At 36.7% G+C, this 23,230-nt stretch overlaps 2 protein-coding genes across 11 annotated transcripts in view; both read left to right on the top strand.

Annotated features, from left to right (window-relative positions):
- Positions 1–129: 129 nt before the first annotated feature.
- LOC140670862 (ABC transporter G family member 16) lies at positions 130–10,997 on the top strand. Its single transcript, XM_072901646.1, has 25 exons — positions 130–287; positions 834–1,068; positions 1,629–1,939; positions 2,237–2,435; positions 2,510–2,648; positions 2,743–3,073; positions 3,307–3,438; positions 3,549–3,777; positions 4,108–4,213; positions 4,338–4,607; positions 5,301–5,368; positions 6,248–6,415; positions 6,483–6,531; positions 6,630–6,679; positions 6,764–6,903; positions 6,967–7,137; positions 7,212–7,450; positions 8,602–8,791; positions 8,881–8,912; positions 9,045–9,150; positions 9,813–10,040; positions 10,106–10,241; positions 10,307–10,412; positions 10,654–10,754; positions 10,828–10,997. Exons 1-25 carry the CDS (start codon positions 192–194, stop codon positions 10,995–10,997), a joined length of 4,002 nt encoding a protein of 1,333 aa, XP_072757747.1. The 5' UTR covers positions 130–191.
- A 1,346-nt stretch (positions 10,998–12,343) lies between these two features.
- Rhogap19d (Rho GTPase activating protein at 19D) overlaps positions 12,344–23,230 on the top strand; it is a 32,627-nt gene continuing 21,740 nt past the window's right edge. For 4 of the 10 annotated variants that reach the window (XM_072901506.1, XM_072901507.1, XM_072901508.1 and 1 more), the window contains exons 1-2: positions 12,371–12,905; positions 17,081–17,145. In XM_072901506.1, coding sequence (XP_072757607.1) covers positions 17,092–17,145 — 54 coding nt within the window. In that variant the 5' untranslated portion in view covers positions 12,371–12,905; positions 17,081–17,091. Of the gene's footprint in view, positions 12,906–17,080; positions 17,146–17,845; positions 20,684–23,230 lie in introns of those variants that run through there. The other 6 variants (XM_072901511.1, XM_072901514.1, XM_072901512.1 and 3 more) reach the window with 4 other exon arrangements.

Here is a 23,230-nt window from a genome sequence, read left to right as displayed (position 1 = left end):
TCGATTGCGATTTGCAAGGATTGTGTCGCAAATTACATCACGCGAATACAAACACGTTCAACCACTACCTGTAATTGATATCAGAGAGCCTGTTGTATTTTTTTTTTGTTTTTTTTTTTTTTTTTTTTTTTTTTATTGAGTATACTTGTCGGTGTGTCTACGAAGGGATTATTTAAGAGTTGTCTAGGAAGATGACGGCTACCGAGGAGACGGAGCCGTTGATTCCCACGACCCCGACAACTTCTACCGGTAAAAGCCAAAGGGTCACTTATCATGCAATCTCTTTCGTAAGTACGATAAGTAAACTACGACCTAATGATTTATTTTGCAAATGCAAACAAATGACATTGAAAATTAAATTGACATCATTTTTAATCGGATTATTTTCCGCGCATTTTCTTCGAGCTTATCTTTTTTATCTTTACGTATCTCATTCTATACATATGCATTTCGTATAATTCCGCTCTTTAACTTGGACACATTGACAACATTCATGTTTAGTATGGCTTCGTTCCAGTCTCCGATTTTAGCGAGAGTTTGATTGCGTGATCAAAGCTCTGATTTGAATAGAATCAATAAATTTTATCGCACAAATGTTTGATTTTTTATTTATATATTTTTATTTATATAAAATAAATCTTTTTTTATCTCTAACAAATATATCATCGAGGCAGTTTAAATTTTCGAGTAATCGATGATAAACTTTTGGCAAATAATGTTGTAGAAAAAATAATTATAAAATCATATTTATATATAGATATTAGTAAAGATATACATTTTTATAACGCGTTATTAAAAAATGTATAGAAAGAAAACAAGCTCTATTGTTATAGGAAAGAAACGAAAGAGATGGATTGCATGACGGAAGCCCCGAGAACTCTTTTAGTCTAAAACCGATTTCAAGCGCGTCGACAGGCGTGAATTTCAACAGCAAAATCTCCACCAACAGAATCACGTACACGTGGAGCGACGTGAACGTCTATTATAGTACGAAAAGCGACAGGATCTGGGATCAGTTGACATTCAGGCCCCGAAAATCCATAGCGCAAAAGCACATATTAAAAGATGGTAAAAAAAGAAAAAAAAAATGAAAAATAAAAATAACAGCTGCATCTTTTTATATTCGCGAAAGTTTTCCGGTAAAAAAAAAGTCTATATGTAATCCTATATAAATATATGATTTTAATTATATGTATATATATCCTTTTTTCTTTTCTTTCATATACTCTATATTCGTTTATAAAAGAAAAGGAATAATTGTAAAATAACTTTAAGAATAATTTTTGCATTTTTTGTAAAGTTTGCGATTAAACTTTACAATATTCTCTATATATGATTATATATAGAATATTATGTACATATAATTTAATTGCAAATCTTATTTTACTTTATTTTTTATTCCAATTTATTATTATAATTAATTATTTTTCCTACATAATAGATGGAGAGTATATAAAAAAGAGAGAAAAAAATATATGAATATATATTCTATATATAATTAGATATATGTATATATATTTATACATGATTATCTATAAATTGTTTTATCCATAATTTGATTTGTAGAATGCGCGTGTGTGCATACAGACTTTTTACCATATTCCAGAAAATACATGCTTCTTTTTTAGTATGCGGAGTGGCTTATCCCGGTGAATTGCTCGTAATCATGGGCGCCTCAGGTGCAGGCAAAACGACTTTATTAAACACGCTGACATTTCGACGAACACGTGGGGTGTCCGCGTCCGGTCTGATGGCCGCCAACGGTCGGAGAGTATCGCCGGGCGTTCTCACCTCGAGGATGGCTTATGTGCAGCAGGATGACTTGTTTATCGGCACGTTGACAGTGACAGAGCACCTAATGTTCCAGGCGACAGTGCGGATGGATCGGCACATACCTCGTCAGCAGAGGATGAAACGGGTCAATGAAGTCATCGATGAGGTAATGCGATCGCGTTCAAATTTATTAAAAATTAACAATATTTTATATAGAGTATATTATTTAGTATAATATATAATTATTATATTTTTAATATATACTATATATATTATATACTGTATATATTATTAATATTAATATTATAATATTATACTATAAAAGTTAATTACTTTTATTAAAAATAATTAAAAATAAAAATGCATCTTAAATTTATTGTAAGATAACTTTTTTTAATTGTCAATCAATCGTTACGAATACTTGAAACAAGTATCGTCAATTCAATGTTTCTTTCGTAAGCAGCTCGCCCTTTCGAAATGTCGAAACACCACGATAGGAATACCTGGTAAAATGAAGGGTCTTTCGGGCGGTGAAATGAAGAGATTGTCCTTCGCTTGCGAGGTACTGACAGATCCACCATTGATGTTTTGCGACGAACCGACATCCGGCTTGGATTCCTTCATGGCTCATCAGGTTGTTTCCATCTTGAAGTCTTTGGCGGGTGAGTGAGAGGTGATAAGAGCTACGAACAAAGTTATCTTTTGATACAAAGATATAATAGACAAATTTCAACAGCAAGTGGTAAAACGATTGTCGCTACTTTACATCAACCTTCGTCGGAATTATTTGCTCTATTTGACAAAATTCTATTAATGGCCGAAGGAAGAGTCGCCTTCATGGGTACAGCCGCGCAAGCTTGTTCTTTCTTCAAGACGTAAGCTTGTCGAATTATCAAATTATATCACATAGAGTCGCACTTTTTTTTTTTAAATAAAAGCTTGTTTATGACGATATATAATCTCTTCCAGACTTGGCGCGGCCTGTCCCAGCAATTACAACCCCGCCGATTACTTTGTGCAAACGTTGGCCGTGATACCGGGACGCGAATTGGCCTGCAGACATGCGATCAAAACGACGTGCGACACTTTTCGAAATAGCGAATACGGCAAAAAGATCATCACAGAGGTAGAAATAGTCCATGACGAATTCGAAAGTTCCTTCAAATGTCACTCCAAAGATCCCGGTTGTTCACCTTACAAGGCGAGCTGGTGCGAGCAGTTTCGCGCTGTCCTGTGGCGGTCCTGGCTGTCGGTGATCAAGGAACCGATCCTCATCAAAGTTCGGCTCCTACAGACCGTCGTGCGTTTTCTTTTTCTACGGACAAACATTCAGTCATTAGTGTTTACTTTTTTAATAGGTTTTATTTTTATCGATTTAATTGAAGAGAGTATATCAACTCGCTCCTTCAATTTTTATGCGATGATAAAGGATTTCTTTCCTTTGGTCTAGTTTGCGAAATTTAAAATTATATCAACAAATTTTATAAAGATGTAGATAAAGAAAAAAACGAATTTGCGAATTTTCTGTCACAGATGATTTCCCTATTGATCGGCGTCACTTACTTCGGTCAGCGAATCGATCTGGATGGCGTGATGAACATCAACGGCGCTCTGTTCATTTTCCTCAGCTGCATGACTTTTCAGAACGTCTTCGCTGTCATTAACGTGAGATTTCAAGACATAAGTTGAGCCGCAATTTGCAATTTTTATTTCAAGTTTTGTTGGAAGAAATGCTTTGAAAAAATGCCGAATAAGATAGAAACGTACTCGTACAGGTATTTTGCGCCGAGTTACCGATATTCCTTCGCGAGCACAAAAATGGAATGTATCGCACTGACGTCTACTTCATCTGCAAGACGCTCGCGGAAGCGCCGATATTCCTAGCGATACCGCTGATATTCACCGTCATTGTTTATCCCATGATCGGCTTATATCCCGACGTGAGACACTTCCTTGTTGCCGCCGCTGTGTTGACTCTCGTGGCCAACGTGTCGACCTCGTTTGGTAATCATATCTGGGAAAAAATATAAGATAAATATAAGAAAACTAATTTAAAAATATTTATATGGCAGAATAATTTTTTTCTTTTTTCTTTTTTCTTTTTTAGAAATATTTATATTTGAAGAAGCGAGGAAAAATTCACTTTTTAAAAAAAACGATACAAAAAATTATTCTTCTTATTATTTTTTTCTGCACAGAGTTTACATATACAAGACATATTTTATATATATTTATGTTTGATTATATACATATATATTTTTTTTTCCGACAAGATAGCTTTAAACGGAAACGCGTTTCGGGTCCTGGCACTTAATCTCTTCATTTTATTCATAGGCTATCTGATATCCTGTATCAGCAATAGCGTGACTACGGCTCTCTCCGTCGGTCCTCCGGTGATAATACCGTTCTTGCTGTTTGGCGGCTTTTTTCTAAACACAGCGTGAGTATTGCAAGTTGTTTCCGATATTAATATTCAAGATATATATATATATATATATATATATATATATATATATATATATATATATATATATATATAACTGATCAACGTATTCACACGATAGGTCCGTGCCGTCCTATTTTATCTGGTTCTCGTATCTGTCCTGGTTCCGTTACGGCAACGAGGCTCTTTTGGTCAACCAGTGGGCAAAGATTGATTCCATAGCCTGCACTACAAACAACGTCACGTGTCCGAAATCAGGACACACCATTCTCCAAATTTATAATTTTAGGGAGGAGGATTTCTCGATGGACATTCTCTGCTTGTTCGCGCTTATCGCGGCGTTCCGTCTATTGGCATTTTTCGCCCTACTGTCGAAAACTCGCCATTCCAAGTAATCCATATCATTGCATTTTGTCATCATGGATCACAGATTTTCCTCTTATTGTTTGTATAGCATACTTCTATAAATAATAAAAAAATAAATAATTTAAATACAAATTTAAATGTACGTTGCATTGTCAAAAAACAATTCAAAATAAATAAGGACAAGTTACACATGGAGACGTTACGTTTTTTTTAAATTTACAAATACGAGGCCCATTAGATGTAAAATTCCCAAGTCTCGTTAAAGGCTATCGATGTTGACGCATACCGACCGCAAAAAGGCGACGTAATAGGAACTGGAAGAAATGCATCTCCCGCGACCTGCAGCTACCATCTACATATATATGTTGGCGTTTCCTGTATCGGGGTTGACCGCTCTTTCGCTCGCGCCTAGATACTATTACAAACCGGTTGCCAATCATACCGTGCAACCGCACGTACGAGGGGGAGATATTATAGAACGTAAGAGACAATCTTGGGAGAGCAAGAGTCGTAGGAAAAAAATCAAGATACATTCATACGTTTGCCGATGCCGCGATATTGTTCGCGGCCTGCTGATCACGCCGAGATTGTCATTCGACTGGAAATAGGCAATACGATATGTCAAAGATATGTCGTTATTGTCTCAGCTGTAACGATCGTTGAAAATAACGCATGACAATTCCAATAGCGAATCGACAGCGTCTCGCTCCACGTGTAGGGTTTCGGTTTTCGATTACCGCGAGGTCCGAGTCACGAACGAAGTGGACAATTTCCGGAAGCCTCAAGGTGGGTACCGTATAAGCTATATTGATTTGAGGGCATTACCGGTGTCAGGTTGCATCGGTCATTGACCTATTTTAATTTCGTTATTGATTAGAAAAATTTACGCTATAATTTTGCATTCTAAAAATAAATTATTAGAGAGAGAGAATAACTTGCTAAGGACAATCAAATATAACTGATATTTGACGCGTGTTATATGTAGAAAAAAATAATATTTAAACTTTTGTATCTCTTGGATAAATTTTACAGCCAAATTTTGAATATTGATAACCGATTTGCCGATCGCATCGGTGATATTCAACGAGAGTCGAAGAAGGGAAGCTAACGTAAGTGCATCAGGTGCATCGGTGGTGGTAGCAAACGCGACGCGACTGCAATAGCCTCGTTTGCCTTTAGTTGTCAATCTCGCGTCTCGTCGTCGGTTTCTCGTCCTTTGCGTTACTCGTCAAAGTTCAAGATTAGTGCATCAGGCAAGTTGTGCATCAGCACACTATTTTGTCCAAATTTTTTTTTTCCATTTGTTGGTCGGTATTATCTGCAATAAAGCAAAGAGATATTTGATTAAATAAATCAGAGAAAAATATGTAAACGTAATATTTTACGTTTATTTTGTACATTTTATATTTTTTAAACAATGAAATTTCACTGAGAAGAATCTTACACAGTTGACTTTATTAAATAAATAATCGTGCAATACTAAAATGAAATAAAATTGTGTGGTGAACGAGATAAGAAATTAACTGCATTCTTTGTTACGTTTCTAATTCTGTTAAATTAAAAGAAAATACAAGATTTTAACATTGCGTATCAAATATAAAATTCGCGATCAATATACAATTATCGCGAGCGGAAGATACTTTGAAAAATTATTTTTTTAAAAAGGAGAATTATTTATGTTATCATTTTCCAATTCTGTATTTTCTTCGTCCCTTTTTTTCCTTATATCAAGATCGACGTACGAGAAGTGCGACATGCTCTCTTGGCAAAACTTGTCTGTTTATGCAATGGATCGAAATCGATACACCCTAAGCAAGCAGCTCATCAGTAATGGTATTTAACATTTTATATGAAATAAGAACAGCATGGTATATAATATTTGATTATCCTTTTTTTCCAGTCCGAGGTGTCGTACGACCTGGCGAGCTAACCGCGATCTTAGGAGGCAGGTAAATTATTTACCTCATCAATTAATAATAACACGTATTGCGATCAACTGACGTGTCGTTTCTAATCGAAATTCTTTCTTCTTCCCTCTGTAACATAGCGGTGCTGGCAAAAGCTCGCTGATGATGGCACTGGCATTTCGCACAGGATGTAAGTAGAAGTCTCTTTCAATCTTTGAATATTTTTGAAGAAAGAACAAGTTGAAAAACCCATCTCTTGCTCGCCAATTGACAGCCGGCGTCGTCGTGCATGGTGATGTTCGCGTCGACGGTGCATCGGCTACCTCGTTATACATGAGACGTTACAGTGGCTTCATGCATCAGGAAGACATGTTTATCGAGACGATGACGGTGCTCGAGCATATTTGGTTCATGGTAAGCCTAAGTAATTTTTTTTTTTCAAGCGTCTCACGCTTTTAACGTGTATCTCTTCGTCAGGCTAGGATGAAACTGGACGGAAGAATCCACGTGTCTGGCATTCGACTGAAGATCGATCGTTTGCTGAGGGACGTGGGTCTAACGGAGAGACGTGATGTTCGTATTGGTGGCGGTGACGATGGCAAAGTCCTCTCGGGTGGAGAAAAGAAGAGATTGGCTTTCGCTACTGAAGTGGGTACACTTCTACGTGTGTTTATTTCTATCTAATCGAATTTTCAACTTTGTAACAAAATTTTTTCTCGCAGTTGTTGACGGATCCTGAAGTGCTGTTCCTGGACGAACCGACGACGGGACAGGACGCGCATTCGGCCAGCGTCCTTGTCACGCACATGACATCTTTCGCATCGAGAAATCGCACCATCTTGTGCACCATACATCAACCGAGTTCTGTCATCTTTGACAGCTTTCACCGTATAATCCTTTTAGCCGGCGGTAGAGTGGCATTCGCTGGTACCGCTACACAAGCGATACGATTTTTCTCCAGGTATGTATGTAGGGTAAACTCTCGGGTAAGATGGCCATAGTTTTCATTTTTGTTATTTTTTAATAGTGTTTGGCATATTATTTTCACTGAAGCTTAAATTACGTAATATTATCGAAATTAAAAGGAAAATTTTATATTATCAAAATATAATAGTACAACATAAGCATTGGCCATCTTACCCAACTTTTAAGGAAAAGAACACCATAATATTTATAAAAAAATAGTGAAAACGAAAATAAAAATTATAGGTCATATAACAATTTACATATCTTTATAATAGAGTAAACTCGGCTAAGATGGCCATAGTTTTTTAAAATGCAAAAAACATACTTATATTTTGGTTATTTTTTAATATAGTGTTTGACATATTATCTTCCCTGAAGCTTAAATTACGTAATATTATCGAAATTAAAAGGAAAATATTTAATAGAAATTTTATATTATCAAAATATCATAGTACAACATAAGCATTGGCCATCTTACCCAACTTTTAAGGAAAAGATGACCATAATATTTATAAAAAAATAGTAAAAATTACAGGTCATATAACAATTTACATATCTTTATAATATGTCTAACGTCGATTACGATAACTTAACTGTCATTTATTTGACGTTATAACAGTTTTTAGTGGACAAATGAAAAACTTTGCAGTCAAAAGTAAAAATATGATATAAGATTCACAATATCGTTATTTCGAATAATGTATACACGTAAACTACTGTAAATATCGATTGTCTTTGATAATGACTAAAAACTCGTACTATGTATCGATTATTGAAAAAAATTACAGCCTATGGCTATCATACCCTAGTTTACCCTACACTCTTATTACTGATTAAAACAATGACGAAAATAAAAAATATTGTCTTATTTTTCATTCATAATAATAATATTTCACTGAAAAGTCAGCTAGCATTACCAACTGTGTGTGATTCTTTTCAGTGAAATTTTATTGTTTAAAAAATATAAAATATACAAAATAAACGTAAAATATTTTACATATTTTTACCTGATTTAATTTACTTTTTATAGCTCGTAATTATTTTTGCGCGATTACTGACCTGCATATTTCCTTCTTTCTTTTTCATCGCTATAAAAGAATGCCTTTCTAGAAAATGTTAAACTAAAATTGTCGTTGTCATCCGCAGTCAAGGCTACAAGTGTCCACGCAATTATAATCCAGCCGATTTCCTGGTAGCGACTCTAGCGATCGCTTCCGGCGACGCGGATGGTAGCGGAAGAATCGCGCAGAAGATTTGCGATGCATATCTCACGAGCGAAGCATGCAACGAGATCGATGTTACGCTGCAACAGGAGGTTGATACCATTCGACGCACTGTAAGCAAATTTATTATCAAAATAATTAATAAATGTTAAAAAAAAAAGAAATAATTGAGAAGATTGTTATACTTTATCTCTTTGTTCAGGTCAAGGGAGATATTTGCAAATTACGTTCCTTGTAAGTACATGTATTTTTTTCCAAAGATATTTTGAAATTAATTCAGACGGTGAATATATTGAAAATATCGAGGAAAACCTAATGACTTAATTATGTTATTTCCGCTTAATGCATAAACACGATTTAATGCAGCAAGGAACCGCGCTGCTGGCTTCGATTTTACTGGCTAATTCATCGCGGACTTCTGCAAGTTCTGCGGGATCCTTCGATACAATTCATTAGGATACTGCAGAAGGTTGTAAGTAGTCGTGAAAATGTTCGAGACTTTTTCTTTTAATTGTTGCACACGAGTAGTGTTTGAAGAAAAAGAATATTTAAAATCCAACATACAGATATTGTATATACAATACTTCTTATATTTTTTTATATGTATGCGTGTAATAATTCTGTTTTCTTAAAACACTGCTAAATATATATACAGGGTGTCCAGTAAAGATTGAATCAACGCTCGTGAGCAGGTAGAACGCATTAAACTGAACAGAAAAGTCCTTTATCATTTTGCGATTTTCGCAATAATTATTGAGAAATTAATTAAAAAATATTGACCAATTCGCGCCAATATATTAGTGCTCTGCGAAAAGTTGCTAGGAAAGAGACAGCCTCCTGTTACAACAGGGTTACTATGCGTGCAACTGTAATAGCAACCGCGTGACAGCGGGCTGACTTTTCTCGCCACGTGTTAATAATACTCACACGAATTGGTCGATATTTTTTAATTAATTTCTCAATAATTATTGCGAAAATCGCAAAACGATAGAGGACTTTTATATCCAGGTTAATGCGCTCTACCTGCTCACGGGCGTTGATTCAATCTTTACCGGACACCCTGTATACGTAATTAAAATCTATTATAAAATCCTAATGTGACATTCGTACGCAAAAAATTGTACTTGCTTGTAGAGCATCGCGACGACCGCCGGTCTGTGCTTCGTCGGCGCCATCAACCTCGATCAATTGGGCATCCAAGCCGTGGAGGGTGTCATATATCTCTTAGTGTGCGAGAACACGTTCTTCCCCATGTACGCGACCTTGGCGTTGATCCCGCAGGAGTTGCCGCTTCTGCTTCGCGAGTACAAGACGGGCATGTATCCCGTTCATCTTTACTACGTGGCGCGAATGATATCGCTGGTTGGTGAGATTCCTCCTGTCATTTCCTTCGAAAATCTCGTGCGCATTATTTCGGAAATTTTCAGATACCGGGTTTGCTGGTGGAACCGGTGCTGTTCGCCGCGATAATGTACTGGCTCGCGGGACTACGTCCTACGATGGACGCTTTCGGCTCGACTCTCCTGGTGGTTATATTCACGATGAATGTATCTACCGCTTGCGGTAAGCATAAAGATCAATTGTTGTAATTGATTTAGATTCATGCATGCAACTCTTGCGTTTCTCAGGATGTTTCTTCTCGGCCGTCTATGAAAGCGTGCCGCTGGCAATGGCCTATCTGGTACCCTTCGATTATATTCTCATGTTGACCATGGGTCCTTTCATCAAACTCAGGTATTTACAAGTAAATTTTAATAAAAATTTCTCTGTTAATTTTCAAAGCTATTATTAAAAGATGAATGAAAAATTCTTTTTATTTCTAAACGAGAAAGATTTATTAATTAAATCGTGCGCAACAATTTTACCATTTAATTTTATAATTTTATTTTCAATCTCTTCCTTTTTCCTCTGTGACTTTACATCATAGAATTTTTCTACGTTTCTTTTATCGATTTTTTTACTCGATAATTGACAGCTCATTACCCGTATATATACGATGGGTAAGATATTTCTCTTGGTTGTTGCACTCGACGGAAGCTCTCACGATTGTTCAATGGAAAGGCGTACTCAACATAAGTAAGTTACACTGGACATTAATATACTCATATTTTTTTTACGAGATGTACAATGATCTGTTTGCTGTAAATAGCCTGCGAAACAGTCGAGCTTCCCTGTCTCACCGAAGGAACCGAGGTACTAAATCGTTACGATTTCGACGAGCGCAATTTTTGGCCCGACATCATCCTCATGGCCATCATTTACGTCATCTTCCATTTGTTAGCCTATGTCTTTCTATTGAAGCGATGCAGATCGAGATAAATGAACGGTGAGCGAGCAACAAAGAAAAAAGGTGACCGAAAAGCAACGTGTATCATTTTATTATTGACCTCTCTGGACATTGACTTCTTATTTCCACAGTCATCACTCCGGAAGTATTCCTAATCAGAATTTTTTCCCGTAATTTTTTCATTCAAAATTATAAGCAAAAATTTAAGAAAAATTACATGGAAGTTTTTGTATCAAACATTATCGAAAGTCTTTCTAAATGTACGATATGAACATGAAACTGTATATGTACTATACATATATGTATTTAGAAAATGAATGATTTTTACTAGCGTGAAAATCGTAATAATAAATTTATATATTTATTTATATAATATACAGGGTGTCCGGTAAAGACTGAATCAACGCCCGTGAGCAGGTAGAGCGCATTAAACTGAACAGAAAAGTCTTCTACCATTTTGCGATTTTCGCAATAATTATTGAAAAATTAATTAAAAAATATCGACCAATTCGTGTGAGTAGGTATGTTAGCACGTGGCGAGAAAAGTCAACTCGCTGTCACGCGATTGCTAGTCGCACGCATATTTTTTAAATTAATTTCTCAATAATTATTGCGAAAATTGCAAAATGGTAAAGGACTTTTCTCTTTACCGAATCTTTACCGGACATCTTGTATATAATTAAATATAATTTTATAAATTTATATACGATATGACATTTTTAAAATTATTTTTCAATTCTTTTTCTTCTTATTTTTTTATATATACAAAAAAAAATAAATAATTATACATTAACTTTTATATTTTAATTACAATTATAGATTTATCTCTGCTTTTCTGCGAAAAATAAATGATTTATAATATAAAAAGAGACAATTTGAAATTTAAATAAATTTTAATTTGTTTTAAATCTCCTTTTTTATAAGAAAATAACCCACACAATAGTGTAAAGATTTATCCTAAACTTTTATACCAAAACATTATATTTACAATTAAATTTGCAGAATAAGAAACGCGCGATATACCTTTTAAATAATATATAATTTCCAAATAAAATATGCAGACTTCTTTTCAGTCGATGATTAAATTAAATTTGTCGAGAAAGAAATCAAATACAAAAGTACAAAAATAAATATCGCGCAATACAAAGTTCATCGTCATTATTTCATGATTATAGGTATATCATATATACAGTCTTGCGTGAGAATTATTATCGACAGAGAGAAAATGGTTTTCCGCGAGTTGTTTGGCGAGTTTGCTAACAGATGGCGAGACCGGTCCGTCCGTATCGTAAAACCAACAGTCGGGCAGTCTCCATCTGGTGGAAAGCGGATATTTCGACGAATGGGCTGACGAGAGGCGAGAGCGGCGGCCTCTCCATTTCTCTCTCTCTCTCTCTCTCTCTCTCTCTCTCTCTCTTTCTCGCAGAGTGAGTCTGGCCATGATGTTACTGACACGGCACCGTCGCTCACCGTCATCGCGCGACATAGTACGCTCTTTGTAGTTCCGCGTCCGCGGCGACGACGTCTATCCCGATTCGGACTCAACCACCCGACGTATATACACGTAGTGCGCGGAGTCCGGGCCCAGTAGCCGCGTCATGTGCGTGTCCCTAGTGTCGAGGAATTGAGACCTCCGCTCGTGTCTCAGAAGGAAGGCCAGAAGGAAGGAAAGGATCGAGAGACAGAGGAGAAGAGGCTCTCGAGAGACTCTCGACGAGATCTATAATGCATCCCGGAACGGCGGCCGCAGCTCGCCGCCGATGCGATCGTGGGCTCCGGAAGAAGCGCGAGCAAGAGGCCAGGTCGAGCACCCGACGCAACGACTACGTCGCCGTCGCCGTCGCCGTCGGACGTGGATGAGAGCAGGCGTCTCGCGTCTTCGTGTGCCAGCGGAGGCGCTGCGAACGGCCGCGAATAGCGCGTGATATTTTCTCTACGAGGTACGTACCATCGTATATAGATTGGAGATTGTACCCCGATATCGCGAGTACCTGCTGGTAGCGTCTCCCATTTCCCGCCGACCTCTTTCCGCCTTCCATCCTCGCCGATTAGCGACAGGTATGAACCCCCGGGGGGGGTCCCCCCATTTTCTTCCCTCTTTTTTTTTTTTTTTTTTTTTTTTTTTTTTTTATTTTTTCTTATTACACTCGACCTGCGTTTACACGTACGACACATATGTGGGGCACGTATACACATGTGCGATTTCCCTGCGATTCCGAAGGAATCCTCTCACCGTGTTTCTTTCGGAAGAGACGCAGTCTTGATCTTTCGCGCTCTCGTTCGTAAAAAATCCTTACATCCGGTTCGTCTCGGAAAAAAAAAAAAAAATCATTCGAACGTGCCTTCCTTGATTGATTAATTTTATTTGTACATGATGAATCGCCTAATAATTAGTAGAATATTGGAGAAAGGAAAATTTTAATCGTTATATAAAATTACATTTAAATTTACTAAATAAAAAATATTCCAAGATATGGCACGTCGCGTATAAAATGTGTACATTTGTAATTTTATACGGCATGTATTTGTTGGTAGTTATTGTGAAACAAACGTAATTTTCACTCTTCACCCGTGAAATTGCAAACGATGTAAATGTAAAGCGTGTTTCTCACCGTCCAATTTTCGAAAGAATGCGCGCATCGAAAACTGTTTATCGGAAACGGATCACGATGACGGATGTCGCTCTGTAATAATAAACGAAGCAACCGATATGTTGCATGTGTGCATGCGTACGTAAAAATGCATCGAGAGTACGTGCGTGGCTCGTTGTTTTACAATTTCACAAAACAACATTGTATATTTTCGAATGAAACAAGTGGTGAAAAATATAAAGAGAAACCAATAAGTTTGTACGTTTCAGTTATCAAAATCATACAATATCACGTTGTGTATCGTCGTGATGTTTTGTTGCAGTTATTAATAATTATTTACATAGGAATTTAGTCATTAAATAACATGACGGAGCATGTATTTCGCTTGACTTCTCTGAATCTTTTTATTACTTTTGACGATACAGAAAAATAAGGAAGAAAAAGATTCGCGAGGATAGGCATTGTCAAAACTGTCAGAATTTTAAAATCCTTTTTTATGTATGTAATTTTTTTTATATAAATCAATTTTCCCAGAAATTCGAAAAATATTGAAATGTGATGACAAAAATTCATCAACTTGCGAGATAAATCGCGTTTGCTATTTTTTTTTCTTTTTTTTTTCCCCCGATGTATACACATTTGAATATAAAATATGAAATATTTCGTAAAGAGTACATTCGCTTTAATCCAGGTAAATAAAACAATTAGATGGCATCAGAGCGCAAATTTTATTTTCATATTCATTTCGTTGAACAGCAATTTTCCGTCCAATCGTCTGATTGTAACGTTCTCGCATCGATCGAAATTATCACTCGATGGGTGTGGCGTGTGTGTGTGTGTGTGTATGTTTGTTTGTATATGTGCTTTTCCACATTCAAAATTTAAGATAAACTCGCGACATACGTTGACGCGATTAAATATCTCTCCGACGCCACTTTGATCAAAATAGCAAATGGTATATCGGAAATAAAAATATAACAAGATTGTAAAAAATTTATAATAACAAAGCTCTTGCTTTTTTACGATTCTCACCCTCCAATCGGACGTAATACTAAATGGCTTCGTAGATGGATATGCGTGTCTACACGCGACCATTTGCATCGCTCCGTTGCGGTTTGCACGTGATTTTTTTTTTTGTCGTTTCAGTAAGAAACGCGACTATATATACCCGTCGAGGAGAAAAGTCGACCACACAATTTTACTGCAATTACTAGTTCGAGTTATATTCGTGCAACCGTATTTTTAATCGATATATAAAGAAATATACAGACTCTGAATTTTAGCAGAAAGACACCAACGTACAGTCGCGAATCTCCGTATTTGAAATTCCACGACCTGAGCTCTATTCTTGGCACTTCTCTTCGGCCATCAATCTCATTCCGGTGACAAATGGCGCAAAATTAAAATATCATTACGCTGGTTGCATTATTAATAGATAAGATTGTGAATAATGTATACCATTGTCTGTCCTTCACTCGCTTTCTCACTCTATATCTACAACGACGGTGGTAAATGTGAAGGGTATGGGAGCGACGCAAGAAAAAGATACAGAGGTTTATATAAAAGCGCTAAGAATAGGGATGTTAAGAGTACACAGAGTTCGACTATATCTCTCCGCTTCTTCATTTAATGCCGCACTTTATCAGAGCTGATATTACTTGGATCGATTTAATTTATTCATCGGAAGCTCGCTTATTCGTTTACGTGTTAAATCGATTCGCGTTCCTCAAAAGTTCCTCTCTTGTGATTTTCTTGGACGACGTATATAGTCAAAAGCGTGACGAAAGAAATAAATTTTTTTTTTTTTTTTTTTTTTTTTTTTTCTATTACGTTCTTGCATTGTTAAATCTGTTTCATTTTTTATTTGTACCACTCTTCTTTCACTATGCGGTTAAGATTATCATCTTTATTACTTTTCTCACACTGCAATTACGGTCTGCTATTGTGTATGTTTGTAAGTTATTAAATCCGTTTCACTTCTATTTTCATTTTTATTACTTCTTTCGCGCGATGCGGTTGAAGAAAATTAGATTAGGATGCTCCCATAAACACGACATCTTGTGGTCTGTTGATATCGATGTAGTTTAAAGTTTCGCTTTAAAGTTTCAATTCAATATATACGCAAGTAAGTAAATGTGCTGTGTTTAAATTTTTTATAGATACTTTGCACGATAATATCTCGCATTAAATAGTTTAGTTTTATAATAGAAGAATAGGGAGACAGAGAATGTGTTGTTAACAATATTTATTTTTATAAATAAATAGGAAAAAAAAATATAATCTTTTTATATATATATTTTAAACTTGTGTCAATATATAATTTCTAATAATTCTTTCAATCTTTTAGCTTTTAATTTCCATGCTTTAAAAAAAGCCTATATATGTAATGCAATAGAGTAATACACTCTCTCATAAAAAATTGTCAGTGATAAGTTTTTATTCTAAACCTGAACTTTTCAACCATCAGGGTCGGAAAATAGAAGGCTATGCTGGCTCGTATTTTAATATTCTTATTTTTACATTTATATTTATGTTTTTATATGCAATATCGAATAACATTTCACGTCATGTCCATGCTGACTTGTCTTACGACGCTCCGTCAGCAGATCGCCCTTAACGCCTCGTGTACCTCGTCGTAAATCGACTCAACGATATTCGACTCTGTCTGCGATAAGCATGTCTTCTCCGACGTGTCTCTGTACGTGCGTGTGTGCCTGCGTACGCGTGTGTGTACGCGCGCGCAATGCCTTTCGTTTCTCGCGTGAAACCACGTCAATTCGCTTAATGACGTTAATTCTGCGGATGCCAAGATGTCGTTCAAGAGAGAACTGCTAGCGTGGATTCTCGATCATACGAGGTCGAAGTAAATAGCCGGTCGCGATTCAATCGAGAAAATCGTCCGGCGAAGAAATATCGCAATTATTAATCAATTTTCTTGTCAATGATTTGAAATTAAGAAGCCCAGAAGAGAATTTTACGCAATTTTTATATTAGATTTTTACTCGACAAGTTTGATAAAACCGGATAAAAAGAATCGAATCACGATTTCGTTTATAATTATCAGATTTTTTATTCGATATATTTTTTCCGATAAATCTTTTATCTTTAATATTTCATGTAATATTCCATTTAATCATACTACTTTTATCATATTAATGTATATAATATTCATGAAAATAGCGCGACGATAAAAACAATTTATTCCTCGAGAGATATCTATGTCTTTGTATTTTTAAAAAAGACGATATTTTACTTTCATATTACGTTTAATCTATACAAACGTATAAGAATATTTTTGAACAGAGAATCAAGCGCGCGAGGCTTATCGTTGACACGATAACTTGTCGATTGAATCGAAAATCTTGATCGACAACTAACAAAGACGAGCCGGCATTTTATCAAACATCATGATTTATTTATAAGATTTAGAAAAAAAAAAAAATTCATTTTATTCCCTTCATCCATTTCTTATTTCCTTCTTCGACAATATTCTCGTTAAAAATCACAATATTGGCCGGTTTCAGGACAAGGTGCAATGGCTGACGACCGAAATAACCACCGGGGCTTCGTCACACGGCAGTCACACGTGGTAAGTAACACGTTCCGCCGCATTAATCGCCAATAGATAGAGTCGCCGATTAGCGGCCGCGTATACTCTCTCGCTCCCTCTCGCGAGATCCTTGCAACGCGGAATTCGGTAATTTTAGAAAAGCCGCCGAGAGCGTACGGGATGGGGAAAACATCGTTCAATCGACCGCGTCTCTTCTGCGGAAAGTGCGAATTTTTAGATTGTTGTCGGGAATGTGTTCCAACGCGACTCATCTCGCTTGCAAATGCAGCGGTTCTCATCCTCGTGATAGGGTAAACTAGGGTACGATGGCCATAGGCTGCAATTTTTTCAATAATCGCTACATAATGCGCCTTTTTAGTCATTATCAAAGATAATCGATATTTACAGTAGTTTACGTGCATATATTATTTGAAATTACGATATTGTAAATTTTATATCATATTTTTACTTTTGACTACCTGCAAAGTTTTTTATGGGTCCACTAAAAACTGTTATAACGTCGAATAAATTGCAGTTGAGCTATCGTAATCGACGTTAGACATATTATAAAGATGTGTAAATTGTTATATGACCTGTAATTTTTATTTTTGTTTTCACCATTATTTTTATAAATACTATGGCCATTTTTTTCTTAAAAGTTAGGTAAGATATTTTGATAATATAAAATTTCTATGAAATATATTTTCCTTTTAATTGCGATAATATTACGTAATTTAAGCTTCAGTGAAGCTGAATATGTCAAACACTATTAAAAAATAAAAATGAAAACTATGGCTATCTTATCCGAGATTACCCTATTATAAAGATATATGTAAATTGTTATATAACCTATAATTTTTATTTTCGTTTTCACTATTTTTTTTTATAAATATTATAACCATCTTTCCGTCACTATGGGTCATCTTTTCCTTAAAAGTTGGGTAAGATATTTTGATAATATAAAATTTCTATGAAATATATTTTCCTCTTAATTGCGATAATATTACGTAATTTAAGCTTCAGGGAAGATAATATGACAAACGCTATTAAAAAATAACAAAAATGAAAACTGGCCATCTTACCCGAGATTACCCTATCTCACGCGCCTGCGATAAAATTTCGCCGCGAATTCATTGAATTTCGGAGATCCTTCATTTTCGTCGACAATGACAGCGCGTGTCTTGGCGCGAGAAGCAGACCGACCACGTGATTAATCGCGAGTCCGTTGACGTAAGAGGACGTCGTCGAGAGACACCGGAAGGATTCGAAACCTCAAGCGAAAGCCGTGTAATCCACTCGTGATCCGAGACGTGCGGTCACTTATTCCTCGCTCGAGGAAAATAAATGAACGGCGCGCCGAGAATCTTCCGAAAAGATTTCTAGTAAACCATCATGCGGGAGAGAGTGCTCCGGGAGGGCGCGCGGGGGCAGTTTGCGTAAATAAAGCTTAAAAATAGTCCGCCGACTGTTGTACCGGAGAGCAAATAAAGCCTACTCTCGCGATTTTAAAGAGACTTCATAGAGTAATGTTATACAAATTTCCCAATGTTCTTATAAATCTTTCAATAAATTTATCGCCACTTTCGAAGAACCTTTTGAAGCGCGGAGAGTTTTGTAAAGAGATTGCGTCATTTTAATACGAGATGTATATATTATAATATTTGATTATTGGAAAGGATATTATAGGTATTTATATTTGACAAAAAAAAAGAGTGCTTCGTAAAAACCCGAGACTTTCGAAATTTGACGTTTCATATGTAACGAACCAGTATTGTGTTTTATTTCGCAGTCTACTAGTATCGCGAGTATATTTGCAATTTATAGATAATCTCTTGGAAGTGCTTATTTAAGTTTGTGTCGCGTTGACCCATGGCATAATCACATACAACATACCATTATGGGCTATCTATCTCTCTCTCTCCCTCTCTCTTTCTCTTTCACCACAATGCTTGCTCATCGATTACTTGTCCGATTAGTCCACCCACCGTGTGTGTCTGAATCTACCTACGATGACGCAAATGCGGCCGAGGAGCGTCGTGCGTGCGTGGTCTTATTGAATAAAAAAAATGGGGTTTTGTTTTCCCCCGAGGAAAAGAGGAAGACTGTATTTCAAAGGACAATCTCCCTTAACGAAGTTGACGAGAATTAATCAGGCATCGTTTATAAAAAGCGCACGAGGGCGGGGTTTCGTTTATGTCCTTACCAAACAAACTCGCGAAAAGCACGTTAAATAAAATATAGTATCTCGACAAATATCATCCTACGTTCATCTCTCGTACGTATCAGATTAAACTAATCGTCGCAATCGAGTACTGGATCGTGTCGTCGAGTGGAACGAGCGCGTTCCTCGCGTGCTAAATTGCCAACGCTCGGAAGTCACGATCTTTATTAATGGAAAAAGCGACATTCCTCGCGGACAAGAGCCACGCAACGTCGCAACCGATCGCTCGTTTTCCGCTCTCTTGCGTCAATTGCGGATAGCCTGTTTTCTTCTTGGCCGCTCTTATAGTTTCTCACACGCTCGTCCTCCCTTCCTACTTTTTTTTTTTTTTTTTCTTTTCTTTTCTTGTTTCTTTATTCACGCGCAAACGCGCCGCGTCTGTTTCATTTCGAGTGTTGGAAAGTACGCAACCGACGCCGACGCCGACGCAGCGCTCCGAAAAGCAACAGGCGCACTCGCGTGCGAAATATCGCACGGTCTGTCGCAACATTTGCGCCGCGAAATGCGAAAGCGACCGGCAACCGGCCCTTTGGATCGAAAAAAAAAAAAAAAAAACGAGAAAAGCTGTCCGCGATTCGCGCCTCGTCACTCATTTTCTTTGATTATTTAATTTTCGACCGTCTTAAGGCGCGTTCGGGGAGACGCTAATAATGCTAACAGCATCATTCTATCTTTCTTACTCATTAAAAGTTGAACTGCTGTTAGCGCTCTAATAGTGTCTTGCCGAAGGCGTCCTTAGAATTTTGTATTTAAAAATGAGGGAGATTAAAAAAAAGAGTATGAAAAAAAAAAAAAAAAAAAAAAAAAAAAAGAAGAAGGATCCGATTATGGAAAGTTGAAAAAGCACGATATTTTCGAAAGAACGAAGGGGAGAAAGAGGAAAGGGAGCGTATGGAGAACGTCGAATCGTCAACATACATACAGGCGACGACGGCGACGGATTGTGCGAAACGCGCGTCGCGCGTGCCGCGACTATCGGCGATTGTTTTGCAGGAGGTGACGATAACGCTGGGGCAGGACGCGGCAGGAGGGGGACAAGTGCGCATTCGTGCTCTCGCGAATTCCCATGTCGGCCGACGCAATTGGTCGTGGCAGTATCGCCGTGACCATCGTGCCGGTTATGGCACCATCGCGCGCGTCATTCTCCGCCCTGCGACTCTTTTTCCGCCTCGGAGCCCGCCCGAGCTGATGTTCCGATGAATGATCGCGCCGCGAGCCGCATTTTCGACGGCCGTTGACATCTAACTCGACGATCGCCACGACAATTTATCCGTTAACATTATTAAATAGTGAAGAATTCATTCGCGAGAGTGTGGTTTTTCGCCGGTGTGAGCTTTGCGATTAATTTGATCTACGGTAAGCAAAATGAATTGGATCTATGACGTTGAGAAGCTGTGAATTTATTCGGATTAAATATCTTCCTGCTCTAATACACTATAAAAAAATTGAGTAAACTAAGGGTATGATGGCCATAGGCTGTAAACAATATAAATTGTTTTTTTTTTTTTTTTTTTTTTTTTTTTTTTTTTTTTTTTTAATTTCGATAATATTACGTAATTTAAGCTTCAGGGAAGATAATGTGTCAAATAACACTATAAAAAACTATGGCCATCTTACCCGAGTTTACCCTACATATTATAGAGTTACATGGACAAATGTCAGCTCACCCGATGAATAATATTATACATTTATATTATTTGTTGTGTAAATTCCATGTAATTTTATACATACTTTTTATAGCGTATGAGGCAAAAATAAATGTCTCGCGAGAAGCGCAAGTTTCTGCTTTCCACCTTGTTCCTTCATCCCTTCTCGTTCTTTATTCACTCTGAAAGAACCTTGGCTATTAGCTTCCTTTATCGGCATGCAATCCCCTTTTTCGATTTTCTTTCGGCGACATACCGCGCGGCGAGGTCATATTGTCGCGAGGAAGCATTCTGTTTTTTAAACGCGACGCATTTAAGGCTCGCACTCGCCTCGATTCGAGGCACGTCCACGTCGACGACGAAAAGGAAGCTAGCGGCGTGTCCAAGATTTCTTTTTTTCATTTCAATATTGCAACGATTAATTATTCTATATCGACCGATAGCGGAATATATAAAGGATCCGTATTGATCCGTGTCGCGAATAATAGAGCGTCCTTATTGGACACGTATATCTGAAGGATATAATTTAATTGAAGACGTAGAGAATGTCTGAATATTTTACACCTTTTCCACTGTGAGTGATCATATCCCCCCCCCCCCCCGGGAGATAAATCTATTATTTAAGTAGCGAATCGGTCAGTTGTTTGTTCCATATTTGGATCTTTAAATTTTGTCGCGACCATCTCCCTCGCTGTAGCACACGTCCTTTTTTACAGCATTATTATCTTGAATATCCCAGGCGTTATTTTTCGAATCAACGAGCTTTCCTTCTACTTTAACTACTCTAGTATCTAAAATTTGTTGGTGTACGTCTTTCCTTTGAGATAAAAGCAGTCTCCAAAAAGGAAGAAGTCTATAAAAGAAAACACTATCCTCTGTCACGTGTCTTTTACGGTATATCGTGACGAAATTCTTGTCGCGCAGATTCTTTCGTACAAGAATTAATTAATAGAAAAAAAATATCATGCGCAGCATTTTTCGAGATGCATATTGATTCGATAGCGAATTTCCGCACACCTGTCAACACGAAGCAATGACAGAAGCCGTATATAAGCCAAAATGGCGGTCTTTTGCAACGGTAGTGGATAATTTATTTTTGCGCCTTCCTCTGTCTATAAACTTTCGTTATTGCTTTTACGCGATAAATTCACTGTCCAAGTTACGCACACTAGGAAGCACTCTCTGTGTATAGCAAGAGTAAATAATCGTTTGAACGACGAGATTTCCCTTTCCTTCCCTCCAATAGAATATTCGCACTCTAGCATTTTCAATGCCCGTGAAAAAGTTGGGAATCGACTATCGGTCGTCGATCGGAGTCGCTTCTTACGTAAGAGTTGTAGAGCAAAATTATATAAGCTACTCGTGCACCGGGAGAGGGGCAAAAGGGAGGTGGACGTGCTGAACCGCATTACCGCTGATACGAGAGAAACGCTCGCAAATCTCTTGGCGTAAAACGCCCGAGCAGTTGTCGCGTGATGCGAAGAGGAAGGAGGAAGGAGAAGACTCATTTAGTCGCGTATATATGTTAATGCAATTCGTTTAGTATTTTAGTCTTCCCCTTTATTACATTTTTCCACGCAGATTTTACCTCATTTAATGCCTTGTATATCTATTATTATTCTTTCAAATTATTGCGATATTTCAACAGGGAAGTATCATCTCTTTTATGTATAATATATACCTTTTTATATATATATATATATATATATATATATATATATATTTTTTTTATATATACCTTGTCATTAAATAAGTATCTTTTTCGAATTGCAGTTTTCGAGAATCTCGATTTTTTAAATATACTTGTTTTTTTTATTTTTGTGTAAATAATTCTTTGTAAAAAAAACTTTAGAAATTCTGCTATAAAATTAATCTAATATTTATATTCTTTATAATATGATATACTTATTGTTAAAAAATTCTTTTTATCCTAAAATTTTCGAAACTGCATTGTTTTCGAGAATCTCGATTTTTTTTAAATACACAGTAAATATACACTTGTTTTTTTATTTTTGTGTAAATAATTCTTTGTGAAAAAAACTTTAAAAATTCTGCTATAAAATTAATCTAATATTTATATTCTTTATAATGATATACTTATTGTTAGAAAATTCTTTTATAACGTCTTTGCTGTCATCATTTACCTCTACATAAGGGGAAGACATCCTATATAATACCTATATATAACCAGTTAAAAGAAATCTTATCTTGAAGCATAATAATTGAAGCATAATTATCACAAAACTGCCAGTTTGTA

Source organism: Anoplolepis gracilipes, chromosome 11 (assembly GCF_047496725.1).
Source record: "Anoplolepis gracilipes chromosome 11, ASM4749672v1, whole genome shotgun sequence".
NCBI classification, from domain to species: Eukaryota; Metazoa; Arthropoda; class Insecta; order Hymenoptera; family Formicidae; genus Anoplolepis; species Anoplolepis gracilipes.
Note: the sequence above shows the minus strand (reverse complement) of the source record. Positions and strands in the feature narration are given on the sequence as shown.